Source organism: Achroia grisella, unplaced genomic scaffold (assembly GCF_030625045.1).
Source record: "Achroia grisella isolate CSIRO2021 unplaced genomic scaffold, CSIRO_AGI_Agris_v1 utg640, whole genome shotgun sequence".
Classification (NCBI taxonomy): domain Eukaryota; kingdom Metazoa; phylum Arthropoda; class Insecta; order Lepidoptera; family Pyralidae; genus Achroia; species Achroia grisella.
Genome location: NW_026712977.1, coordinates 2,989,846 through 3,017,703, shown reverse-complemented (window position 1 = coordinate 3,017,703; position 27,858 = coordinate 2,989,846). Strand labels below are relative to the sequence as shown.

At 31.0% G+C, this 27,858-nt stretch overlaps 1 protein-coding gene across 1 annotated transcript in view; it reads left to right on the top strand.

Annotated features, from left to right (window-relative positions):
- The first annotated feature begins 713 nt into the window (after nt 1–713).
- The window catches only part of LOC131849202 (transcriptional repressor scratch 2-like), a 55,036-nt gene continuing 27,891 nt past the window's right edge, over nt 714–27,858 (top strand). Inside the window, exon 1 of the mRNA XM_059199213.1 lies at nt 714–888. Coding sequence (XP_059055196.1) covers nt 714–888 — 175 coding nt within the window. The remainder of the gene's footprint in view (nt 889–27,858) is intronic.

Sequence of the window (27,858 nt, the reverse complement as noted above, 5' to 3'; positions counted from 1 at the left end):
TTTTAATTCGGAGTTCCAAAGTAAAAGTTATGAACAAAACTTCATAAGATGAATAAAAATAATATTATTACACGGTAATTCAATGCTGGAGAGCTATTGTTGTCAATAAAATAACTTTTCAAAAGTTTTATAAAGTTTAATAACTAATACTTATAGTTTACTTTCAAACTTAAACTACTTTGCACAATCTGTATTTCTATCCATTGCTGTGCATTCAACATTCAAACTTCTACAACCATTAAATATTAAAAATAAAGTTTCCAGATACGAAAACAAGTTGTAAAAAGTTATAAAACGCTGCCCCAGTACAAGCTCCCTCAGCGGCACAAATACCAATATCGGGACACGTAGGTGTACATACGTAGAGGGGTCGTGTGTCCCTGAACACGGTACATTCGCGATGTTCCCACTGGTTGATCGTGTGGGGTCGGCCGTCGCCCTCTTGAGCAAGTGTCGCTCTAAGTTGTCGGGCAAAGTTTGCGCGGCGTGCTACAACCGCCAACCAACCTCCCCCATCGATCGAAGCGGGTGCGCGCGCACCACCCGCCTCCACATATATACTGATGCCCTCTCAGCAGATCCTCACAACGCAAGAGGACGCGCGCGACCTGTAACGCCGCTCGCCTGGGGCGCCGCTCTTTCTATTCTCTATCTTTCTCTGTTCGTCTGTCTCTCGCTGATGCGGCCGCGCTGAGGCTGATGCGGGCGCCGCCATGCCGCGCTGCCTCATGGCCAAGAAGTGGAAGGCGGCCCCGGCTGCGGAGCTGGCCGACGAGTCGGATGAGGAGATCGACGTGGTGGGTGAGGGGCGCGGCCGCAGTCCCGCTCCCGCTGCCACCGCGCCGGGGCCTTCGCCGCGTGATCCAGAACCCACGCTCCTCTACAACGGTGAGTTCCCCCTCTCTCTTTCTCCTTCTGTTCCAGAATGCAGCGCATGCCGCCCACTACGCTCCGGTTGCACATTCCAACGAAGTCCAAACAACCCAAGGTCGACTACAACAACTAGAACTTTAGTTACAAGTTGGACTTGTTGTTCAACTTGTATACTGTGTTTGTTTACATTCTGTTTTAAAAAATATTTTGGCCTTATTGCGACTGGCTAATATTTTGCGAATTCGTATCAATTAAAGTTTTTTCTTGCGCACGCGAAATCCATTTTTCATGCTAAATTTACAAAAAAATAAACATGATAACTAAACAAAACATCTTAAATATCAAAACAATGTTAAAGCCGCGCGTTCCCTCCCAAAATAATACACAACGTACCTAAATACAAACAAACAACTAAATAAACAAAAATAAAGAGATAAACAATTGTCGATAAAAAAAAATATGTAAAGGAATATCAAAATATACTAAGTTCAAACAGGCGAAGCTATAATATTAGCAAGCCATATCGGACCAAATTAGGCCACGCACTTATACTTAATAGTTTAATTACAATTACAAACAATCAAAACATAATCCAATTGTATAGCGAACATAAATAGAGAAATAGTGTAAATTTCCTATTTATATAAGATATTTGACCTCAGGCATACCAAATTCCGATGTCAACATATCATTTCATTTTTCTATATGAGGTCCGGTATCCATATTTGTATTCAAGAACTTTATTTATAAATACAGTTTTAAGAAAAAATTGAACACATCTCAATTTATAACAATATAACTTACTTAAGTATAAATCTACTCAAACATATTTAATATTTTCTAAAAATGAATACAAATTGAATTAGAAAAGATATGAAAGACTTTTGCTAAACTGTATTAATTATACACAAGTTGTAAGTATAATAAATAAATCGTATACGTGATGATAAAATCCACTATCGTTTACGATGCGTCATTAATTATTTTATGATTACGATACAATATTACGGTATAATAACATAATAACACATATAATTTGAAAGATGATCATTACGATGGACAATCAACATATGTCCCACTTTAGTTGTGGATAATATCATATATTATAAATACTGCGAACTACAAAGTACACATAATATATTCTACGCTAATGCAAAACTACTTCTCAAAAGCGATTTTTGTTCGATAAATTTATAAGTATATTATTACGGGTATTTTCCGCAATGCGTATAGATTTCTGTAACCTAATAGTTACATAACCGAACTATTTTCTCAAGACAGACATACATATACATGTATATAAATAATCATAACATAAATACTGAATAAAGATATCAAATGGATCGCGTCTTCAAAAATACTTTTTTAAATCTATCTCATTATATAAATAAAATAAAAACGAATGTAAACGAATTCGCAAGTAATAGCTAGTCACAATATACCTATAGGTACTATACGTCGAAGGAGCATCATCATATATAATCTATTATACTTTCTAAAGGTAAGTAATGGGTTCGTATGGAATCAATGGTAAAAAACTGTCAGTTTGTCTATATTCTGGCTAATAAGTAATAAAATAATAATACATAATTTCCCATGGAATAACATAGTTTCTGCCTACCCCTATGAGAAACAAGCGTGACAAACATTCTCGTCACGTCTGTTTACCGAACGAATTTTTAAAAGAATTCTGTTAATTTCTGCTTGCGATTTAAGAGTCACCTTGATTGACTATAATAAAAAGTAGTCCATGGTGTTCTTCACTTCAAATACCTGCATACAATAAAATATATATACCAAAATATCACGATGTTTGATTAAGCCGTGAAAGCGAAACAACCTATCAAATATGACTAAGACGAAGGGAGTAAGTAATGCGAACTAGTGGCACTATTGCCAAAAAACCATATCAGGTCGACCTTTACGCGGTCTAACCTAAACCGCATCGTGGTTGAGTCCTGTGAATTCGCCATAATAGGTTAGATGACCTTACTTTATCCATCCCATCATATTACATTGATACACCATCAGTGGAAGATGATGGGATACCAGCTAGCTAGATAGTATACTCATAGCGCATGCGTGTGCGACATCATCTATAGAAACAAAAATGAGCATATAAATAAACTCACTCTTGTACTTACAATTTTGCTCCTGTAACATTTTAGCACAACTAGATACGAGTGTTATTAAATTACACCCGGCGTGTGAATTTCCAATACCCTGTAATGACACACATAAACAAATTTGTAGCGGTTTATTTAATTGCTTCATAATTTCACAGTATTGCTCACTATATATTGACGTGCTATTAAGTTATACATTATTCAGACTAAGTACAAAGATAATGGTAGGTTTACATACTTACGTAAATATTCTTAACGTACAAAAGGGTAAAATTGCTTTAAAATCCATATAATTAAAGAATTAGAAAATAAATATAGCTGTTTTCTCTGTTTACTTATCGATACGAGTATGTTAAGATAACATTCTTATGTTGTCATGAAGCCGAATCAGTTTGTCGGAAATTTATAATTATGATTTCTAGAAGGAACCACTTATAATGTAACATGACTGTAGATATATATACATAATAGATATTTGGTGCAAATTGCTCAAAAAATAGTCTAGTATCTATAAAAGAAGCTAATAGAAGAGTATACATCTAAAGGTAGAAAAATGTATAGAGACCGAATGCGAGCGCAACCCCGTTTAGCTGTGATGCTTATTTATTATAATTTAGAATTACATGATAATAAATAAAAAAGTAATTATCACTACAAAATGGCGGATATTCTGATTATGGGCTAACTACAGAGTTTTGCCAATTTTAAACTTCTATTTAAAGGAATGTTAAAAAAAATCTTTATAAGAATATACATACGTAATAAACACAAGCTATAATTGCGCGCGAAATGGGGAACACAAAAGTACCTATAGATAAAAATAATAATTCACGATAGTTCACGATTGCGCGTGCGCAATATTCTGGGTTAAATATATATAAAATAGCAAGTTTTACATACTAGCAGAAGGAGCTACTGAATTTAAAATCATTATATAGTATAAAATTTTGAACCGGTTTTTTTAATAGATAGAGTGATTCAAGATAAAGATTTTTATGTATAATGTACAACCGTGCGAAGCCAGGGCGAGTAGCTTGTAAAATATAAAAAAGAGAAAATGAAATAAATCAGATTAAACAGGTTTCAATGTAATTTATAGAAAATTGAAATATTTAAAAACTACAAATTTAAATGTACATATCCCACCATAATGTCATTTAAAACGTGGCAGCAGATCTGGAGAATTGTAACAAGTCCCTTGGCGGTGCGAAGTATTATACACTTAAACGGTAACACACTAGTAAGCCAATTATTGGGTACTAAATCATTCAGGATCCTGAGTCCGATAAAGACCTAAAGAGCATTTAAAATGCAAATGCAATTGCAAGAGGCTTCTAATTACAGAATATGACATTAAATATCTTATGACACTCACCGCGACGAATAAAATCACATAATAAGGAAATAGGTTAGTAGGTAAGGATATCAAATTAAATAAAGCATCTAAAGCAAGCAAATAAAGTACCTTGAAATAAAAAAAAATATATACATAGATACAGCCGCAACTGTAAAATATCGTCACTGCTGCACTCTGCCCTTACCTCTATGTAAGGTAATTCATGGTTAAATAATAGTAAACGAGTTAGTAATAATAAGTAAACATCAGATTAGCTTATATAAATCCATCCATGTTAATGGATGTAGGCTTAATGTCATGATTTCTCATTCAATTGCCATAGGTATCGGAATTATAGAACACAAGGTGTTTAGTAGGCTTACAGTCCTTTGAAGGAACTGTTAAAACTACAAAGATTAAAAATGAAACATAAAGGGTATATAATAATTCTAATATATTCAGTATGCACTATATATTAAACCCAAAAATCTAATGAGTTTCAACAACCATAAAAAACAATACATAAAATATAATACGCCCAAAAATAACTGGTAATAAAACCTCATACAGGCTTGGTATTATATGAGAATATTACCCTTAAAATCCACATCAGATAGGGTTTTTCCAATCCCAGTTCAGCAGTTAGATATACAGTTACCAGATTCACCTGTGTCATAGCAATGAATATATGAATATAAAGAAAATAAACGTACTATTTTCTCGATTAATATATTGAAAAGTACATTTTCGCAATTAACTCCAGATTGATTGCTACATGTGTATACAGTTTGCATAAAGGCCCATCTCGAAACTATTAACCAAAATACATGCGACGTCACTCCATGAACAATAACGTCATCTACCAACGAGGAAATTATGAAGTGACTACGTAGTGACATGCTGGTATAGAAATTTATAATGTTGGTAGCAAACAAACATAAGAGCTATCTGATGGTAAACTGTTATTGGTAGGTTATAAATGGACAGTAAGTATTTATATGTATATTACATAGTAACTAGTCGTCGACCTTCAACAACCTCATACTGAAGTTTATTCACTTCATAGTGCTACTTACCTTTTCATTTAGTATTGCTTGGCAAATATTTGATCATAGAAAATACTTATTATTAAATTCTGAAAACCGATATTTCACGAAACAAGCAAAGAAATCTTATATTACTTATACTATAGAAAAAAAAATCAATTACTTTATTGACGTCTTTCGTGACGATTTACAAACTCGTTTTAGTAAACTTGTCTATCTGATCTGAGAGAGAAGAGAGAGAAAAGGAGCTATAGCATAGTAATTTAATTACACAAAATCTTAAAGAATTCTATACCAGACAGTTTAAATGGAATTACTCTGTTGATAAAAGAAACCCGCATGAAAATCTTTTCACAAATCTTTGTTATTATCGCCAATATATAATTCCTGCAATAATTATGCGTTTGCGCATTCGCTCTAATAATAATAAATGTATAAACAGAGAAAATAAAGTAATAAAATGTTTAAAATAAAAAGTATTCACACGTTTCAGTGATTTCATTAAAACTTATAATACAAATCCATAATACATGTATCCATACAATTGAAAAAGAATAAACACCAATTGACTGTGTGAAAATAACATACAGCAACCCGTACTCGTCGATGCTACGTACGAGCATCTATTGAATGATCGCATCAAATGCAATCGAACGAATTCGAGAGTATTTGTCAATAAAATGAGTTTTCCAGCGAACATGAAAAGCTGATTCGAATGAACACGACATTCGAGTTAACCCACTCTTTTGCTCACCGGTTCCGGATACAAATTTGCTTATTGACGTCGTGTCCACATTGCACAATTGCTCACATTACCAGTGTATTTTGTAGAAAAATAAAACTGACTTGTAGTTACGTTATATTTTTTTATTCACGACTTTCAGTGGCCATAGTAAATTCCCTGGAATTGCATACTTCTTTATGTTATTTAGTTTGATATAACTGCTAAATCGATTATAAATGACTTATTTGACACACTTAAGTAACATATAAGAAAAAAATAAGACAATAAAATAAAGTATGATGTATTAATAAACTACGTTGTTTTATTATGGAAAAATACTTAAAATAATGTTTTTAAGATATTTAAACCGAATATACAAACTAGTTGCTAAAATCTATCGTAAATTTATACGCTGTGCGTTATTATTTAGATTTTCAATTTTGTAAGTATAGCTGCTACGTGCGACTTTGTCTACTTTTTGAAACAAAGTATGGTCTATATCCGCCCATGCTTTATCAATCTATTAATATAACTAAAAGTCTGCTGTTACCTTTAACAAACAGACATACTTCCGCATTTATAATATTAGTATGGATAACAAGATAAAGTCCGTCTGAGAGTAGATAGTGACTAACATTGTACTATATACTTTAAGGTTTTTTTAATAAAGTAGTAATTTGTACAACCCTCGTAGCAACCTATCTACATACCACATAGTAGAGTAGACAGTGAATACTTTTGGCTGAATTCCAATTTAGTCTTCTCTTTAAACCCCACTCCGCAAATGAATCTATATCGAACGCAGAAGTCCTTTCTTGAGTATATTGAACGTATTAGGATTAGTTATTGTAACAAATAACCATGTCAAAAGCAGTAAGTAGGTTCGTAATTCGGCTATATATGTATTTATTTCCCGTTTATCATCCGATAAATTATCTAACATTTATAGCTTTTTTTAAATAAATAGTGATAATTTCAATCCCAATCAGTAGTAGTTTTTTTTTAAATATTTGCAATAAACTGTAGTTAAGTTTTTATTTTTAATGTACGTATTTACAATTATTATTACATCGATACATATTAACAATACAATTTATAAAAATAACTGTTTATGTATTATAGCTATAACATCTCATAAAAACAGTCAGTATTTTAAATAATATTTTTCCAACATCAATATATTAAGATATCATAGATATAAATTTGATTTAAATTGTGAGTAAATGAGTTTCGAATCCTTAATTCTCATGTTGTTTCATATTTATTGACGAAATAAAGATGAACTCTCGGACAATTCATGTGCATACAATCATAGAAGGTATGTATAAAAAATTCTCTTCAACTTTCAAGTAATTTAAAAAGTGAAGAATAATAAAAGACTGTAATTTCAAATATTTTCATTGCTGTCTGTAGATACAGAATGAAAGCAATTTTCATAGCATCTCATACAGTCAACGACGATATGTATTCTATTATAACTCAACAAATATTAAAACCTTGGCTGAATGCACACAAAATATGAAATTCGGTGCAAACATTTCTCGACGATTGTGTTTGCAATGTGCGCGTCGACCGAGAGAGGGTATGCAAACAGTGTCGAACAAGTCGAGACAAGACGAGCTCTGATGGGCTGATGGAGTCAGTGTACTTAGGTAATTGGCGACAGCAACACGTGCAATGTGCAGAGTATAATTTGAGACACAAGGGGAAGTTAAATCCATATACAAACTACTAAATGACAAACTAACCGGCCAAGCTTTATAGTTCATGCACGGGATTTGCAAAATAAGTTTATAAATACAAAGCCAATAAAGTTAACAGATTAAAAAGAACAACAGTTCAGTTACACGTTAGAACGGAAACTGTGCGGTAAACTCACATAAAAAGTTTGACTTGCTTAATTGGCTAAAATATCATACATGAATAAATACGTTTGAGTTTTTTATAACGTATTTTAGATACTTATTATTGTATATTTAGATCCTAATGAAACAAATCGCGTTATGTTGTTTCAAATACTTAATTTATATGTTACTATTTATTTGAATTTTAGTTTAACATAATCTTAATTAATTAAGTTATTGATGTAAAACATTTATAATAATAATGCGTTATTACATTTACAAAAATTGTCAAGATGAAAAAAATGTTCTACATATCCTATGTGGTTGTAGGTTGTATACACGAATATTCTTCTTTGGAAAGCACACACTCTATACTGAGGAGATAATGACTAACACGCCTAAGAATATCCTTAAATACTTATCCCTAACAGATTTAGGTAGAGCACTCTGAAACAAGGCGAGCACAATAGACCTCTGTAGGTCGCAGTACTACAAGTCTAAAACACCTAACATTAGCCCAAACCCTTTATTATTATTACTAATCATGGAATTAATTAACGCGACGAAACACTTACCGCGTTTGCTCATGATCCTAATCTGATTGCAAAATAAACTCGGAAAGAAATTAATACCTACCGTAAGATCAATCTGTAATTAAACCGTATTGGCTAAGGTAACTCGTATATCAAGTCAAGTTGTTACTCTTAATTCACAACTTCAACCATACAAGGAATCCTGCTCTCACCAATACCTCAATACTAACTTTATTAATCTCCTTTGAGACGAGTTACTAAGTCGATAATGCTTCACTTTGGAATAGTATTGAGTCTTAGAATTTGAGAATACTTCGTCTTCCTCTACTGATCTATACTTTGTATAATTTGTATGTCGTTGTCCATATTTTCTTTAATAATTCATAATAACCACTCTATGCTGCTACGGCATCATTCGCTAACGACAGGGAACTTGACATCATCTTGGAATTTTTTATTCCATTATAGCAGTCTATCAGAAAACCGGCTACACGAATCCTTCTAAGCACTAATTAACTATTCTGGGGGTTGATGGCAATATTGATTGTCATTCAATGTTGCTAATGAATAATTCATGAGAATAAAATGCGAAATGGCGCAAACCAATGTTATGGAATTGGATTTCGTTTCCAGACTAGACTGGTAGTTTCTCAGTAATATCTCATATCTAGCATAAAGTTATTCGCAATTTAAAAGTACCATGCAACTTACACATCAACCCCAACGTTACATGCGCCCCTGTTGCTAACCATTAACCCTCTGGATTGTATGGCTTGATTTCCCCTATTATACAAAAGATAGCACTTTAGCACTAATATTATAATCAAATGCTTTTAAATTTTTCATAATTATGTTTCTTTGTAATGATAAACTCATAATTAAATCACGAATTTATTTATTAATTTGAAAAATATTATAGTAATTTCTCAATACTAGAATAGTAGTGTCTTTTGTTTATGTTTAGTTTTAATTATTTTATACTAAATGACAGCATATTCGCAAACCTATGATGCCAAAATATTATATTGTTTTATTATTTAAATCCTACATTATCTCGTATAACAATGAAAGTGAATATATTTGTACATACGGTTAATGGTATAGGGGGATAATGAATCTTCTCTAAACCGGATGAAAGCGGCGTTGCGTAAGCTGACTCTGCAAGAACATGGCTCTCGTCACAATAGACGGGAGTAGGGTTGCCAGCAATTTTAAATATACTAATTAAGTCATTAAAAAAGGTAGGTAATTTCCAGTTAATAAATTTGTAATCAAGTTTCTAAATAGTTTAAAACATCGTCCCCGTGGTTACAGTGTAGTGATTGTAGTAGTCTAATACTGAAGACAATTATACAGTATACTCACAAGGTTTACAATAACTGTTTATACTACTTTTAGATTTAAAGTTAAAACCTACTGGAGATGCTAAAAGTGTCTCGAGTTAAGTTTGTAGTCAAGTTACTTTACATGAAGTTTAGAGTTCGTGTATACGTATAAAATTGTTTGTTCTGACTTACTGTCAGCATAGCTAAAACAAAAGTCTATAGATATGACGGCAGTCGGTACAGTATTTTCGAAATTTTAAAGTTATTGTTGTTGTACATATTATATATATATATACATATATACATATATTGATGACAATGGAATGGTGCTCTCGACTGTGCTAAAAGTATCCGTTAGCAGTGACTGAAGATAAGGTAAGCACGAATTTTAGTCAGATCACATAAAGCATAGTGACAAATACATCAGGAAATAGCTACGATGGTTTCCAGGGAAACCACGTGAAGATCGACCCGACAAGGCTGATAGCAATAGAGCACTTACACCAATTCGTTTCTCTCCCCTAAATAAATTATACAATTAAAAATCTATATTTTCCTTAATTATTTAATAATTTGAAGTAAATAGAAATATTTTTTCAGTGATGGCAACCCTAGGATAACAATAACGTTGCATTTCATCCCCAACCAACCAGCGAGAGAGCAGCCCGACACCCATAGTTGTTCTACCACTTGCTTGGCCAGCTAATACTGTAGAAGTAGGCACTTAGTGATTATAGGGGAACATTTATTAAACTATATTTTTGTTTTTTAAACAAATATATTGGGGTTTGACTGCTTAGTATATTATTTCGTTTCGTTATTTTTACATAAAATAATTTAGCAGTGGTAACTGTATTCATTCTACATATGTGTATTAAATCTATATTACTATAAATATGTACTTCCTCTATTGAAAAGTATAACACCCGTTTTTCGCAGTTCTTTTCAACTATAGCTACTTTATATATCATATAATATTCGAAATGCGATAGTTTGTGAGTATGGATGAATGTTTGTTACTTATTCACGCTTAAACTACTAAAGGGATTTTGATGAAACTTTAAAATAATATATAGTATATTAATAGAGATTACATTATTACAGAATAATAATATATAGCTATAAATTCACGCGGGTGCACCGCATACACAGCTAGTAATGTAATATAATAATACCATAAGAATACCATCTATTTACAGTAGGATTCAAAATATGTCACCCATGATTTTTATTATAAAACACTGACTTATTGGAATAATGAAATCCTATTCAATTCCAATTATAACATGTACGGCAACCATTTCAATATTTATAAGAGTTATTTTATTTCGGTTCACCATCCCGTAAAACAGGATTGAAATGAATTGCTTCAAAATTGTTTGCATAATAAAAATGCACTCTAGTCAATTATAAAATAAATGTATTCAATCGGACAAAACCGCTATTCGAAATAGCAACGATGAAAATATTCGTTTTACATGTGCAAATATTTAAAATCTATCTGTAACTATTCTGTTTAAATTGAATCTCGATTAACTTTATAGATTTTAAATAAATTGTTATCGATATGTAAATAATACGAGAGTAAAAACCGATACAGCTTTTTAATTTGTAAGTTTTGTATTGATTGACTGCCCAAATTAATTTAACATATTTTTACTGATATCTATAAAATATTTCTAGTTTAAAACTTTGAATATCTAAATTTGTATATAATATATGAGTATATAATAATCTTACATACACTCATGATCCCAATCATATTTCAAACAATATATAATATTATTGCTTACATGTTATATTACGCGTTTGAGTTATCCATTTTAAAAGAAAACTTGGATATGCCTAATAGTTTTACAATATACTTAATCAATAGAAGACAATAAATAATTGAATTGCATAAAGACTTTTCTTATTACTTGAGTATTTTGACGAAACATACAAATTTATAATTAACGGCTAATAAAATCGGTTGATAATTTTAAATATACTGTTTAAGATCCATCTAGATAGATATTTTAAAGTCCCGCTAGTCGACGCTAAGACGTCGCGACTTTCACAAGTGATAGGAGGACATTACCCTCCCCTCCTCCATGTACTGCACCAGTCGATCGGTTTGTTTATAGGTTTTTAGAGATTCTTTTGTCTTTCAGAAATCTTAACTTATCGTATAGAAAAAGTGTAGTGACGTAATTATTGTTATCATCCCTTCGTCACCACACGCAGATATAAAAAACATTGTATATACTCGACTATAAATAGAGAACGTGCACCTTATTGAATTAAAATACATACAGTCCACAGATTTTCTGTTACTGTTATCGGCGCTCTATCTTTACGTGAGCACTACTATGGTGGTTTCCATGAATTCGGCAGTAGTAATTGCCTTCATCCGGTCATGCGGAGCACAAAATCAATAAAACATAGGGTCACCCCCAGTTGCGGACTGACCGAGCCTATTTCACTAGCCTCGGACCATTCCAGTTCCGACTGAAGCCGTATATTATAGGAAATCAGTTGGTTTTACACTACACAAATGACTATAGATTGTAAGGTATTTTTAATAGTACTTTTGTATTATGAAAGAGTTTCTTGGAAAACAATTGTCTAGGTAAGAGAAATATTTGGAGATAGCTGTTAAAATGTAGATCTTTTTTATAGTTTTTGGAACTTTCAGCGTCTCAATTAATGAAAACATTTGACAACGTCCGCTGCACCGCCACAGTGATGTTCTCTTTTTAATTGGGATTTTCTTACTAGCAATAAAATTTCGGCGATATTTTCATAATACGAAGTCGTCAAAAATACAAACATCACGGTAGTTTTATCAAATGGGTTCTATACAAACCTTATTTTAAAAAAATACTAAGACTGCTACGCATCAGAAGTATTAAGGAAAATCGTTTCCTAATCAGTAAACTACATACAGTTCCATAGATACATATCACCTAATAGATTATGTAGATTATTCAATTCGTTACAATATTGATCATATTGTTCTGTTTACATGTGCACATATTTTACCCGCTAAATTGAAAAATCCATTAGCCACAAGCCAACGACACAAGCAAAAGTGTGAATACTATAATACAACTTTTCACCACATCTAAAGTTGAATGCTGTTATAAGCTAATTATCTTATACTAGCTATGCCCACGCTTTCACCCGCGTTAAAGATCAATAAATGATATATGATGAAACTTAATATATCCGTTCAGTAGTTTTTGAGTGAAAGAGTAATAAACATCCATACTTACAAACTTTCGTATTTATAATGAATATATATGAATTCACCAGCAACCACGATGGTTTCCATGTGGGGATGTGTGGAGGTAGACCTAAGATAGTAAACTGTTAGAAATGGGGTTACTATTTTCCATTACTAACAATCCATTCCCTGCCAAAACTGAAGAATTATTTGTTTGTTTAAATGCGCTAATCTTTAAAACTATCAGATGAATTAAATCAAGTGTTTAAGGTAGTGACAGCCGGTGTTTTAGCGGTTTACTTATGATCATACAAAAGTATTTGTATTCCTTGTCTAGTCCCCATAACAAGGTCTGCTTATTATTATTAATAATAAAAAATATAGAATATAATATTATAATATATAATAAGCCATAATATCCATAGAATATATAATAATCATACAAAAAAAAAGCTTGAATGCTATGAGAAAGTAGGTACTCGTAACAGCGCGGCCGAACAACAGTTCGACGCGTAGGCCAGCCATTTTTTTTAAATTGGACTGAAGATGAAATGGTAAGGTACAGCTAGTAATATTATAAATGTAAAAATAAATTTTATTACTTATTACATCTCATAGTAAAAAAAATATTTTCAAATGTTTATTATTTGTGTAGAAAAATGATAATGGCTCGTTTGTCCTGGCTATGGGAACGAAATTGCGATTATAAACGAATATTTACATAAATTGTTATATTCCAATCTCTTTGGTGGACTGCAATATTTTGATGGGTTACTGTAGCGCTTTGAAATGGAAGTTGAAGATGTAGAGATTTACTAGGAAAAGGGTTTGGCAATTTCCAACGTCAAACGGGAAATAACAGTTTAGCTCTCTGTGCCCGTAGCTAGAACTAGGTATAAGTTGAATACGTACACACGTATCGAAATTCTATTTATAACTTTTTTCTCCGGCGCCGTGAAAATTGGCAAATTTCACCAGTTACTCAATAAGTGGCTATATGGAGTGTTTGCAAAAGGTGCATTTTCCCTATTATTTAATCTCGCTCGCATGCGATGCCTTGTCACGGAAAAGGTAGAATGGGCTTTTAAACCCTGTGGCTCTTTGAAGCTGGCATTTAAGCGGCCAACGACGACCAAAATGTAAATATTGGATGCTGAAAATGAAATTTTTGGTTCCATTTTAGTGCAGAATAGAGTGGAAACATGTTATTTGTGACAAAAAGAGAACGTAGTCGAACGGGCGCGTCGGCTTCACATGAATTGGTATTCCAACGAGTTTTCTATTTTGCGGTTCTGGTAACTTTTATGCGATCAAAGGTTTAAAGGTTGCAACTTGTTTTGCAATATACGTTACGATAAATGGTTTGGATGATGTATAAATCGTATGGTATCGTGTTATAGTAAACATGAAGGCATGTTTATAGTGAAAATAATTAACAAAAACCTTCAGGTTATTAAACTTAGTCATCAAGTCTATTAGTAGTACTGTCGACGCATTTTCCTATAGTCTATAAAGATTTATTCATGGGTTGCAATTATGTTACTTATTAGTTTCTATATAAAAGGTTTATTAATATGTACGTATGAACATACTTCAGTTAATATATGTCTAAGATAACATTCAAAAGAATTATAGAGGCAGATTAAAATTTATTTTAGGTGTTAACTAAATAAATGCCTATGTTATATAAAAAATATTTACAGTATAGTAATTACATATATTGTAAGAGAGTGACAGGGATGTATTTTATTTTCAATAAAATTACAGATCTCTACAGTAATGATAACCGCGCGAAACCTGAGCGGATCGCTAGTCCTTTATATAAAGACAAGAAGTATATCATAATAGATCATTAATATTAGTTGCCAAACATTTTTAAAAGAAAAGATACAATTATCACACTGAAAAATATTACAAACGTTTAATTAATAAATTTAATAATACATTCATTAACAAAAACAAATCAATATTAAGTTAAACATTTATCAAAGCTTAATTTTTAGTGTAAACTGTCATATCGAATATAATGCAGCAGTACACAGGTGTTTCATCATGATTGTGACAATACTACGATCAAACGGACAAAACAATCGCACAACGGGCGTCTGAAACATTTTACCCGCAGCAATTTCATAGAGAATTCAAAATGTTTCAACTCGTAGTGCCGCGTGCCGGCGCACAGCATTGTGCCGTAGACAATAGAAGAACACGGGCCCCGGCACCAAATGGCCGAATAATAATCCCACTAATTTGACTTTGCATCGGGTTTCATTCAGAGCAGAGTATAGTCACTATTTCATGAATTCTTGCGGTTTCTATTTATTAAATATAATGTTTGCGTACATAAACAGTTTTTCAACTTAATTGGCTATTCTAATGATTTATTAGGTGGCTTTACAAATTTTTACTTTTGGTACTTTTTTTTCTTTTATAATATACCCTTTGTAACTTCTCTTTTTGTTATACAATACTACTAATATACTACTTATAACTTCTTTATTTATGATGAATCATATCGAACCATAACTTATTTATTATAGTACAAAATTATATAGATAATATATAAATAGTAATAATAGTGTAAGAAAATGAAAACTGTATTTAAAAATTATACTATGTCGATCGGATATATTTTTCCTAGTCGCAATCCAGATGGCCAAACTTAAAACTTTTAATAAATTCTAAAAAGAACTGTTGACTCTTTAAACTCATATATTGTCATACTACATCTCATACAAAATTGTATGAGAATAAAAATTTCCTCGTACTTCGTAGGAAAACAAATCGTAATTGGTATCTTGGCCAAAGCTGGCCACTGAGCTTCACTGGATGAAAAAATAGTGAGAGTTGACAAAATATTCCAAATACACTGATTTTACACACAGATTACGTATTTGCTTATGGCATCGATAAATTTTAAAAACTCGGTCAGACCATTTCATTAATTCCCTATTCGAATGAAAGAAATGTTATCACATGCGTTAAGCTGGTAAAAAGTGAGACACATTACTTGATAAGGTAAATGTACGTAATCAGTTTCAAGAGAAAAAAACATAATACAAACCTATTACAAAAGAAATTATCATCAATACCATAATGTTAAAATATAAAGTACAATAAAAATATATAAAAAAAAAACTCAAAAAGTTTGCCTTTGGCAACGGTTAATATCTCGCACAGTAGTAGTATGTACCTCGAATAATATTCATATCACATTTCCTGTATTTTCGAGACATCCTAAACTACATTTCAATTCGTACATAAATTTTACAAGCCCATAACCTATTTAAATTCATCCAAAAGGCACGTAATCGTACGAAACTCCAAAGCTCCTCCATCAGTAACCAGAGGTAATAAAATGGAGGACCGCATGTTAGGCGCAACATTTATCCTTTAGGCGGTAGTCTTACTGCTTGAGTGACAGCGAGGATCAAAAGTGAATCAGAAGTAAACCTACATATATTTATTGAAAAGTTTTTGTCATTATAACTAAAACTAGATTATTCCGTGTTGTAATTCGCTTGACCAGAGGCCTGTTTACAATAATTCTTGGTAAACCAATGTTATTGTTAATTATTTTAATCAAAATTAACTAAATAATATAATTTCGGATCTATATATATTTTCTAGTAAATTGTATTCAATTAGATAAATAAATGATTTTATAAATTACATATTCTATGACATTACGTAACGACAGTTTTGTTACTTTCTGTTTGTTACCTTTATAGAACTAAACGGCCTGACAGATTTTAACTGAATAGATTGTATCTTAAGGTCGATATGTGCATACTTTTATCTCAAAAACTGAAGATGGAATCGCAGGTAGACTCCCTTGTTATTTATATATAATATAGAAAGTAAACTATTCAAATTATTATATGTATAAGTTGCTAAACTTACAGCGTAGTATAAAGTTCGCGCATTTCGTACTATGTTGAAAGGCAGAAAATCGGCTTTCGCTGCCACTGACGCCTATATCAAATGTAACGTACGAAAATACTTTTAAACGAGTTGTTAAACCCTCTTCTACGTTTAGTAGGAAACCTTTTTCTCAGATAGCAAAGCTGAAGGATGCCATACAATTTTAGAATGTCCGTGCGGCTTGGCTGTACGTCCGTTGCAAATACCGCATAAAATACCAAGCATTTTTGTTAGTAAGTATTTTAGTTGGCGCATTCGACCCACAGCTAAAATTCGGCCCCTTTGTTTATGAAGTCGACTGAGCGACATAAAGCGACGTACGACTTTCTGACGCCTAACAAGTTTCCTTGTTAAAAAGTGTATGTTAAAATTTACGAGAATAATTCTGTTGAGTTCTGATGTTTATTAACACGAGTGTAAACTTTATAACCAATAGTAGTAGTTTTTAGGTACATTATTTATTAACTGGAAATTGAGAAAAGTTGCTATTAGACGAAAGTTACAATTAAATATGTATAGTAAAAATTTCGACTACGAATATGTTACGAAATTACGAATATGGATATTTGAGTGAGCATTTTAGAGTAATAGAACAAAATATTTATTTATATTAAAATAAATCGTACTTTATAATAAGATATAGTCCGTAACCATTACGTAATGGGTATATTTTTTTAATAATTTATAATTTCATACATTATAGTATTTCATTATTATTTTATACCTGATTTAGTCTTATTATCTATATCTATTTTATTATCTATTATATGCCAGAAGTGTAGTACGAACTTGAGAATTGTTATTTTGTTTTTGGCTCAACGAATCTCTGATAAATAAAAAAATATATAAATATGATAACTTATTGTATTGTAAAATCAATATTATTGGTTACTAGTAAATATGAAAATCTATTATTACATATTTAAAAAGTAAATAATTAAGGCTTATGTTATAGTTGTAAAATAATATTATTTTGTTACTCTATTGATTTTGTCTTAGAACTTAACTTCTTACTTTTACTGTTAGTACGTAGAATAAGTAATTATATATAAAATATTAGTTCAACTATAATTATAGTAAAATAAAGTTAAATATGTAATAAGTAGTTTTTGTTCACAAGTCAACGTCGCCAAGACGTTATATTAAACAATAAATATACGAGTAACATTAATTGGTCACGACATTCTGTCACTTTCCGGACTAGACCCACCCGTTCTCCGTCCTTGAATGTCTGTAAAATAAGTCATATCAAAATTGTACGAATAAAGAAAAAAAAATATCAAACAAGTAACTAACGAGCGTAAATAGTTGATACTGTCTTAATTACGTAACTATTGACAATTCTCGTTTCAACAAGTTTGCAATGATGTATGAAACAATTAATATCAATTGTGTACCGCAAAACGTAGGAAATTTGCAACTCTCATATGGTTAGTAAATGGCAAACTCAAGATTTGTTACTATTGAGAATTGATAATAACTAGTCTTTGGGTCTCGCTGCCTAATGAGTAATAGTGTATGCGATTCTAGTGTGTGTATGTGATTACTGTATGACAATAGTCTTAATTATTTATTTGAAAGTAATTATTTACAAATATTACTCAGAAGTTAAAAAAATATTTATGACATTTACCTAATTATTATCCACCATTGCCTTTATATACAAGGCAGGTAAATTATATGAGCAAAGCATTGCTTCATCTGCGTGGAATTTTGAAAAAACTTAAGTTTGCTTGCTTAATCCTCCGCCTATAGAAATTAACATTAAGTATTACGAAAACCTCGTTGTATAACAGCGGAATAATGTTTAAATTGTTTAATTAATTTTTTAAATTGATAAAGGGGCAAATTGTTACTAAAATTTATTATACTATTAAAATCAGTGAATATGAACCAAGATAATTTCATTTTCAATATGTCTTTTACGGACACGATTGTGTTTAGTTTATTACTTCATTTGTTAGGTGTAATATTAGAGAATATTATTTAATTATGAATTTATAGTAAACAAAGATAAAATATTGTTCTAAGTTATTTTCACTCCACAGTATACGCCCGTAAAGGTCTTCAAGAAGGTATTTTGTTTTTCGAGTAAACACGCTAATATTTTAAAAGGTTTTGCCGTGGGAGCCTTCATAAGTCGTTTAGGTTCGAAGGGGTGCTTCATAAAATATGCAGTTTTGAATTACTTAGCAGCATGTCAGCTGACGGAAGTTATTTTTCAACATTTACAGTAAATTAACAGAATAACATAAAAATAATATAACATAAAGTGACTGACAACCACAGGATTCAAATACAGACAATACAAGAACATTTGTATGCATGAGAATTTATCTGATGAATTTTCTTTATCGTTTATAATTGTTGTAAACAAAACAACAATTATATAAATATTTGTTTAATTTAGAAACTACAGAACTCTGTTCAATATCTGTGTGGTTATGTATTACTAAATATATAATACACAATACACTAAATCTTATTCAAAGTAATATATTGTTGTCTGTTTCTAGTCTTAAACTTGTCTATAGCGAACAGCAGAAGTTGTGGTATCTATCTGAGGAAACTAGATACCAATTTCAATTTCTAGTTTGGGTGACCAGTGAGGCAGAAATGTTTCTAGATTCAAAGTTATAGCCAATAGGAAATGTATTCTGATTGTAATCATACGCTGACACCCAACAAAATACATCTAAACTTAGTGCTTGTATAATAAATTCTCAACTGAACTTATTTTTTATTTGTTTCTTGTTTGACAGTTACGTGACATATTCGCGAGAACTAATTGAATTTTGATAACGTCCGGTTACGAAAAAATAATATAATTCGCTCTCGCGAAATATGTTATAACATAAAGAAAGTATTCTACGTGTGACTTAGTACTTGGGTAACCAGACCAAATAGGAAAATGTGGGTAGCCACATTTTCCTATTTGGTCACACGTAGAATACTTTCTTTATGTAATAATATATTTCTGTACCACTTTTTGCATCTGCGTGAAGGAGGGAACACTAATAAATTCAATTTTAAATTCTAAGAGATTTTAATATGAGTGCATTGCACGTTCTTGGCTCCATCTAGAATCTTGGCTGCATTTTAAACATTTCCAGAGCACACCAGCTCCTGTAGAATGATGACGTGAATTCAGCAAAGCAGAAATAATTATGCCTCCCCACTTAAGATGGTGTGCATTCATGTTAACTCTTCACGAATTTCTCATTTTGCGACATTCTATGAACTTAATGCAGATAGGGTAGTACGGAGTTAATATTTAAATGATATTACGTAGCTTAGGAATTATTTAATTTTATACCAAGATAGTTTATTTTTATTATATTCAATGTAGCATAGAGATTATATTATGAAGTCATTACCTTATCTTCCATTATTCTAGTATCTAAGAGTTTGTATATAGCTATTATATATGTTTATTCTTGTTATTATTATTTATTAGTTACTTATATTCAATAATCTAACATTTACATATCTAAGTACTAGTAATAAATAAACACACAACAATCCCCGTAAACATTATAGCTATATCAATTCATAAATGGTTTAATAAACTATTATTACTGAAACAAGTTTTATACAACGTAATAAATAACTCGTCTACATTCTAGACACAACATGCAACTTTCGAATCGCTATAACTGGAAATATGTTACATATATAAATTGAATTCCAACTGTTTTGTAAACACTGTGTGTTATTTATATAGAAATTTATTTTAAATAATAATATTTGATGTTATAACGCAAACAACGCGAGAAGCCAATTTAGTGTACTAGCAATTAAATTCTCTATCGTTTAGCCGTAGCTCCGCGGGACCTTGATTTTATTGTGCCTACTGTCTTATCTCGTTACACAACAAAATAAATCGTTAGGAATCCCAGCTTCGACGTATCTATAATTTAATCTGTGAAGAACGTAGAAATTAACAAGGATAACCTAAAATTAAGCACCTTTACGCTTATCTATTGATAACGGAAGAAGATTCATTTGACTTTGAATTCTTTCATTGGGATGTATATATTTTTTCATAAAATCTAACTAAAGTCACTTGATGTCTGCACATTCATCAATATAAGTACTGTTTCTCTTAGATCTGTTTCACGTCAGAATTATGAATTGACATAAACGGTACTTATTATTCTTAAAATGTATGCAATTGATATATAATAATTATGACCACATCATAATTATTATATATCAATTACATATACTATATTATTTTTTTAATTTAAAGTAAAATACATATATGTAATTATTTGAATAAAATATACAAATATTTTTATGTTACATATGTATGTTATTATATACATATGTATATAATTTTATAACGATGCAATTTTTCCTAACAAAAATAAGTCTATTTGTTTAAGCTACGATGTGATGACTTGAGAATATTTAATCTATAACAAGGAAACTGAATACTAAAAAGGTTAAATCTGAGTAACAATATTATAAAAGAAAATAACAGATAAAGACAAATATTTTACTATCCTGTTTGTTTAAAGGTTATTATATAAATACAAATTACGCATATAATTGCCTTATAAATTATTATGTTCTCATACCTACATTATATTTACTGTATAGAGCCACTACAAACCCGCCGATAAGGCTTGCCTTAATTATACCACAATATCTGAGAGCAACCGACGCTGCTTGGACTTAAATGATTATGACTGTACATACTTAATTTTCTTTCATACAAATGTACAAAATATTTGTAATACCTTTAAATATTCGATATTTATAAATTACATTATTGTATTCAGTTAAGCCCTATTAAAATACACTATTAAACAATTAAACATATAAAATAAAAATAATGTTCACCAAAAATATCAATTTACCGACTTGGATTTTATGTTCATGCTGTCTTAGTGGCTACTTCAGTTTCAGGGATACGAATTAGCTTACTTTATTAGTTAAGCAATATGCTGGTTTAAAGGCTGAGATATAACAATCTAATCACAGGGTATGGCATGGTAGGCATGTCACCTTGGTCAGCCTGAAAGACAACAAATGGCGGGTGATATGTATGACGTCATGTCCTTATTGGTCCTCATATACACGAGGCATGATTTTTAATTTATTTATTCATTTTAAACCTACAAATACTATAAAATTGATTATACATTGGACCCCGCACTAGGCGAACCTGTATCGCGGGAGTCCACAGTTACTTAATTATTTGGCAATTCTTCCAAATAATTAATTAACTATTACAGATCAGTGAGTAAAGCAGATTTGATATAAAAATCATACCAGATCTCATAAAAAACATACATCAAACAGATCAATTGTCGATTACATAAAAATCAAATTAAATAAACAGAAAAAACAAAATAAAATAATAAGAGAAAATTTCAAGTCGAAAATATTAAACATTTTTTTTCATTTTGTTCTTGCGATGATATGTGCATTGTGCATTAAATTATTCAAAATTATACACTGTAAACATTCTTATTAAATTATTGAATTATTGATTGTTTGGGATTATAGGTTATACGTAAATACTATTTAAAATTTGTTCAGGGGCATCTTAGTCTAAAACACACAGACAGACTCTTATAAAAATCAAATTGTCTGATATTCTAATTATAGAATAAATACTCTATGTAATACTGTTTAAACGTTTATTTTTCTTTTAATTAGCAATATTATTTATTCTTTACTATAACAACACTAACCCATCATTCAAGTAATAATTGCAGTTATTCCCGCTTGCTATTGAATAAATAATGTTCTTGGCGATTATGTTTCCTACTAGTAACATAATAATAATGACAGTGGAATGAGTAAAAAGTGATTATTTTGTTGATAATGTCTTATATAAATATTATAAACCGCGAAAGTTTGTGAGTATGGATGGATGTTCTGACGACTCTTTCGCGCAAAAACTACTGAACGGATTCGACGAAAATTTTCATTAATATAGCTTATACAGAATAATATATAGGCTATAAATTTCACACGAGTGAAAACGCGTGCTAGTATTATATATATACAGATATAAAATAGATAATAATGCGAATGTACAAAAATACTGGAAAAGACCTAAACAATACCAGTATATTCATAAGAGAAATGACCCTCTGATACAACTGAAATAATTTAGATGCATAATATGAGTTATAAGAGTTGATAAATAAAGAGAAAATATATCTTTATTTAATAAGAATGATAATAAATATTAAAATAAAAAACTGAACTGCGCAAGTTACTAGAAGTAAACTCGATTTAACTTAAGATAAAATATACTATTCCGTGATGTAATCATTCATTTCCGAAGCTGCACTTCGCTCAAGTGGTTTAATCCAAGCCACTGTGACCCTAATCATTACTCGTTATGCCCCGTGACTCTTAATGTGGAAAGTTTCCGTTGTTTTGATGGATTCGCCAGCGAGCTCGTTCCGTATGACGGGAACTTAGCGACTTCCATTCTTACCCCCGTTTTTTGAGTAAAGTGAGTGTACTGTTACATGAACTGTTCGTGAAGTTTAGACGGGTATACTTAAGTACTTAGTGTTAAATCTGTAGATATATAAGTACGAGTATGTTTAACATTAGTTTGATAATAGTGTTTACTACTCTTTATGCCAAGTTTATGTATATCGTGATTTTATTATTTTAGATATGAATGAATGAATAAAATGAATGAAAAACTCTTTTTTTGATTTGGTGCTACTGAAAATCAGCGGCATGGTCACATAGAACATTCCATAAAGCTGAGTGGAACCATTTCAGTGTCTATATGTATGTAAAAAAAGATTTTATGATATTTTTTTAATATAAATGTTAAATTAAGCTTAATTATATATCAATTTCTTTTGTTTACTGTGAAAGTGAAAAGGGTGGAATAAATATTATTTCTTACTTTCTTTCCTCCGTATTGATTATATACAATATTACAAGATTTTACAAGTTTTATCATAGACAATTTAAAATTATACTTAACAAAATCAAAGAATATGAAAAGATTTCACTTATTTGTGGGCGTCACATTAAACATAGCTGGCTTGTCATAAAGTCCTCCGCATGAGTAGGTATCTTCATTTCAAATATTTCTGCTTCAAAGAAACTAGCTTTTCAAATTGTGGACGACAAACAGACGATGAATCATCTCTTTCTACTTCCAAACAAGTTTCATGTACATATATTACGGTCTCAAACTAAACTATGGTAGTAATCAACGTTTTCAAATGTTTAAACTTCTTTTAATATATAATTAGCTGATCCGGCTAATATCCAATTGGCTAGCAGCTAATGAATGTCACGTTTTCGTAACTTAATTACAGATTGATTGACAGATCTAGAACAATCTCGAATAATCCGAGACCAATCGATTTATAACGGGCAGTTTGTTCTCTATATTATTGTTTACATTCCGATCCGTGTATTTCAAGTGTGTAGTTTGTGTAGCTGTGAATTGTTCCGACACCTTAATAGTTATTCTATTGTAACAAATCAGAATACATTATTGAAATTATTTGATTATTAAAATTTTTTATCATCGGTCAAATCATTAAATCAATAATCCTACATTGTAAAATATGTTTTATTTATCATTTTTTAGGTGTGTAATATATATCACACAAATTACACACCCAAAAAAATGATAAATTATATTTCAATGTGAGTTCCAAAATAATGCTTTCTATTTTTTTTTTCTATATATATAATAAATTTACATAGGATGCACCCAGATCAATTGCACAACTCCACGTGTAATAAATGTATACTAGAAGTTAAATTAAATAAGGCTTCAAAGTAATCAACAGTATACAATAGTCTATATTTGGAGGAAAAAAAGTAATTTAGAAGAGTAACGATTAAAGATGAAAGTACATATTACTAAGAAGAGATGGCGACAGAATGACATGTGGGTGTGAGTGAGTGTGTATATAATGTGTATTAATTAAAACGTCCGTCTTATTGTATTGCCCTTTTATTACTCGATCAAGAATGCGAAAACAAATGAACATCTTTCCATTAGAAATAAAAACAATAGTCTTAATACAAAAAAAGGTAAACATACACATCAGTATGGGTACAGGATGCGCGTGGTTTTACGAAGAGCGATATATGTATAGTATACACTAGAATTCTAAAAAAGTAGTGCCTTTGCTATTCTGTATTATATCTAACCAGATAACAAAATCAGCGGCTAGGATTAAACTTTGTCTCGATTCTGACGTTGAAGACTAAACCATCAGCTTACGACGATCGTAAATATAATGAAACAGCTGGCGGTGTTAATGAATTTAATAGCAACGTAGATTAAATTTCCACCAAATTGGTATTTGATGAACCGCTGAAACTCTAACGATGGATAATTTCTTCACCTTTATTGGTTATTGTGTAGTTAAAGTTCCTAACTTTTAATATTATATTGCAAGGATAAAGTTTAATCTTGTAAAGCAGTTAAGCGTACTAGTCGGCTTGTTTTAAGTAATCGATACGTCATTATCTGCTATTATGTTATCAATAGACTTCGAAAAGTTAGTTTTTGGATGGTTTATTTTCGTATTTTTATATAACATAATCTATAAACGTGAAAGTGTATCTCTTAGTTTGTTTGTTTTATGGGTGAGCAGCTCAATGGATCTTATGAAGCTATGATAGAGTGCGTTACAAAGAAGATTGTTTTTGTGCATCTTTTCGTTATCTTAAAAAAAGGAAATCGCGACAACAGAACAACAAACAGTATAGTATACATTATTACTGTATATACAAGCTGTGCGAACGCTAGGGTAAGACGTGTTTTGAAGAGTAGAAAGCCGGAGGGATGTATGCCGGATATGTAATTACCTGCAGACCAGGGATGCCAAGCGTGCAGGTATCTTCCTATTAATTCAAGATTTTTTGCTTTTGTTACGAAAACATTTTCACCAACATTAGTTTAAAATTGGTTTAAATATTACAACTTACTATGTTTGAGGTCAGATAGCTAAATTGAGCGAATTTATAAGATATTTTCATTTTTTTTTACGAGGCTAAGTATTAAGAATGGCAACCCTGCATCCATCCGTGTCTCTATGGGAAATACAATCCGCCGTGTGTCTGTACCCGGCGGGTATTCTCTGCACGAAATTAACTACGAACTGTTGTACTCCCTTCTTCGAAAATACCAACTGCAAAGTCCTCGCCGCTGTGTAAGCGCATCTAATCTATACTAATATTATAAAGACTAAAGTAAGTTTATCAGTTTCACTTTCACGCCTCAATAGCTTATCTAATTGTTATGAAATGGTGTATATACTAGTCCGTAGTATTTGGGATGGAGTTAGAAAAATTATCTGGTATTTTTTACCTTGATCAATATTAAGATAATAAATATATGATCTAATCATTATTAGATCATAACGTCATTACGTTACCAGTTTTTAATATCTAATATTTATCTTAACGCATAATAAAATTGTAAAATCGGGACGAGATAAATACTATATGTTTGTAACTTTTCTGTAAATGTCTGGAGGAATTAGGATGATATTTCACAACATATGTTTATGGGGAAACTTTCTGATTAAACTCATTTAATTTCTAAAACTATATAATATATTCTAAATTTACAATGTTTCATTCCAATATTTTTCCATTTAATATCTATAAAATTGGTAAATATATACAGCGTAATTCATCTTTTAATCCATTGACGGCCTCGGTGGTCTAGAGGTTTAGCACACCGCCTTACTTCCGATGGTCGCGGGTTCGATTCCTCGCACGGCACAAACATTTGTATTTATGAGTATGATTGTTTGTATCGGTCTGGGTATTTTTTATGTATAATATGTATTTGTGTCAGTTGTCTAGTACCCATAAAACAAGCTTTAAGTAGCTTAATTTGGGTCTAGATGGCACTGTGTGAATTGTCCTGAGATTAGTTATTTATTTATTTATTCAAATCGGTCAAGATATATTGAAAAATTCCACATTAATTTGTGACTATTTTAATACAAATTCTAATTTTGTTATTAATTAATTAACAAATGATGGATTGATTCTTAATTTATTGTTCTCATTTAATTACAATCAATGGATAGCGGTTTAGTAATGTACACGAGTATTAAGTCCCGGGCACTATTATTAATTAATATGGAACTCAATAATAGTCGGAAATTGAATATACGCTAATCTAGTAGAAGTGGTCAGGCCGTCACCGCCGCACTGAATATTTGTGGCCACATGAGTGGTTACGTGGAATTAAACAAATTAATACCAATCCAGAGATTAATGTTGATTAGTTTCCTGCATTATATACTAGCTGTGCCCGCGGTTTCACCCGCGTTAAATTTCAATAAGAAATATAGCCTATATGTTATTCTGATGCATAAGCTATATTACTGTAAAGTTTCATTAAAATCCGTTCAGTAGTTTTTGCGTGAAAGAGTAACAAACATTCATACTCATTAACTTCCGCATTTATAATATTAATTGAAGGTTACCCGGGAATTCGCTTAATTTTTACTTAAAAAGATTCGTTCTCATAATACAAATTTCGTTTATATTTATTCTGTTGTTAATTGTCAGAGATAAACATTCAGACACACTTTAGAATAATATTAGTACGAGAACCGAAAATTGTGACAAAATTGTGAAACATTGTTCAATTAATTATGAATATTACCTCCATTTTAGCTATTCATTATCCACTGCTGAACGAGCAAAGACTATTTAAAGTACCAGTGCTAAGCCACCTGTAGCTCTCTCCTCTTCAGTTTGAGGTTAAACTAGAATTTTATAATCTCTTTGGTATACGATATTTTTTATTGAATGCGCTTATAGAAAATTTTACAAAATAGTTTATAAAAGATTATAATTTTTATGGTATAACTATATAATTAAATACGGTGTTAAAAGATCAATATAGTGATAAATACCAGTATCAATAAAATAAATAT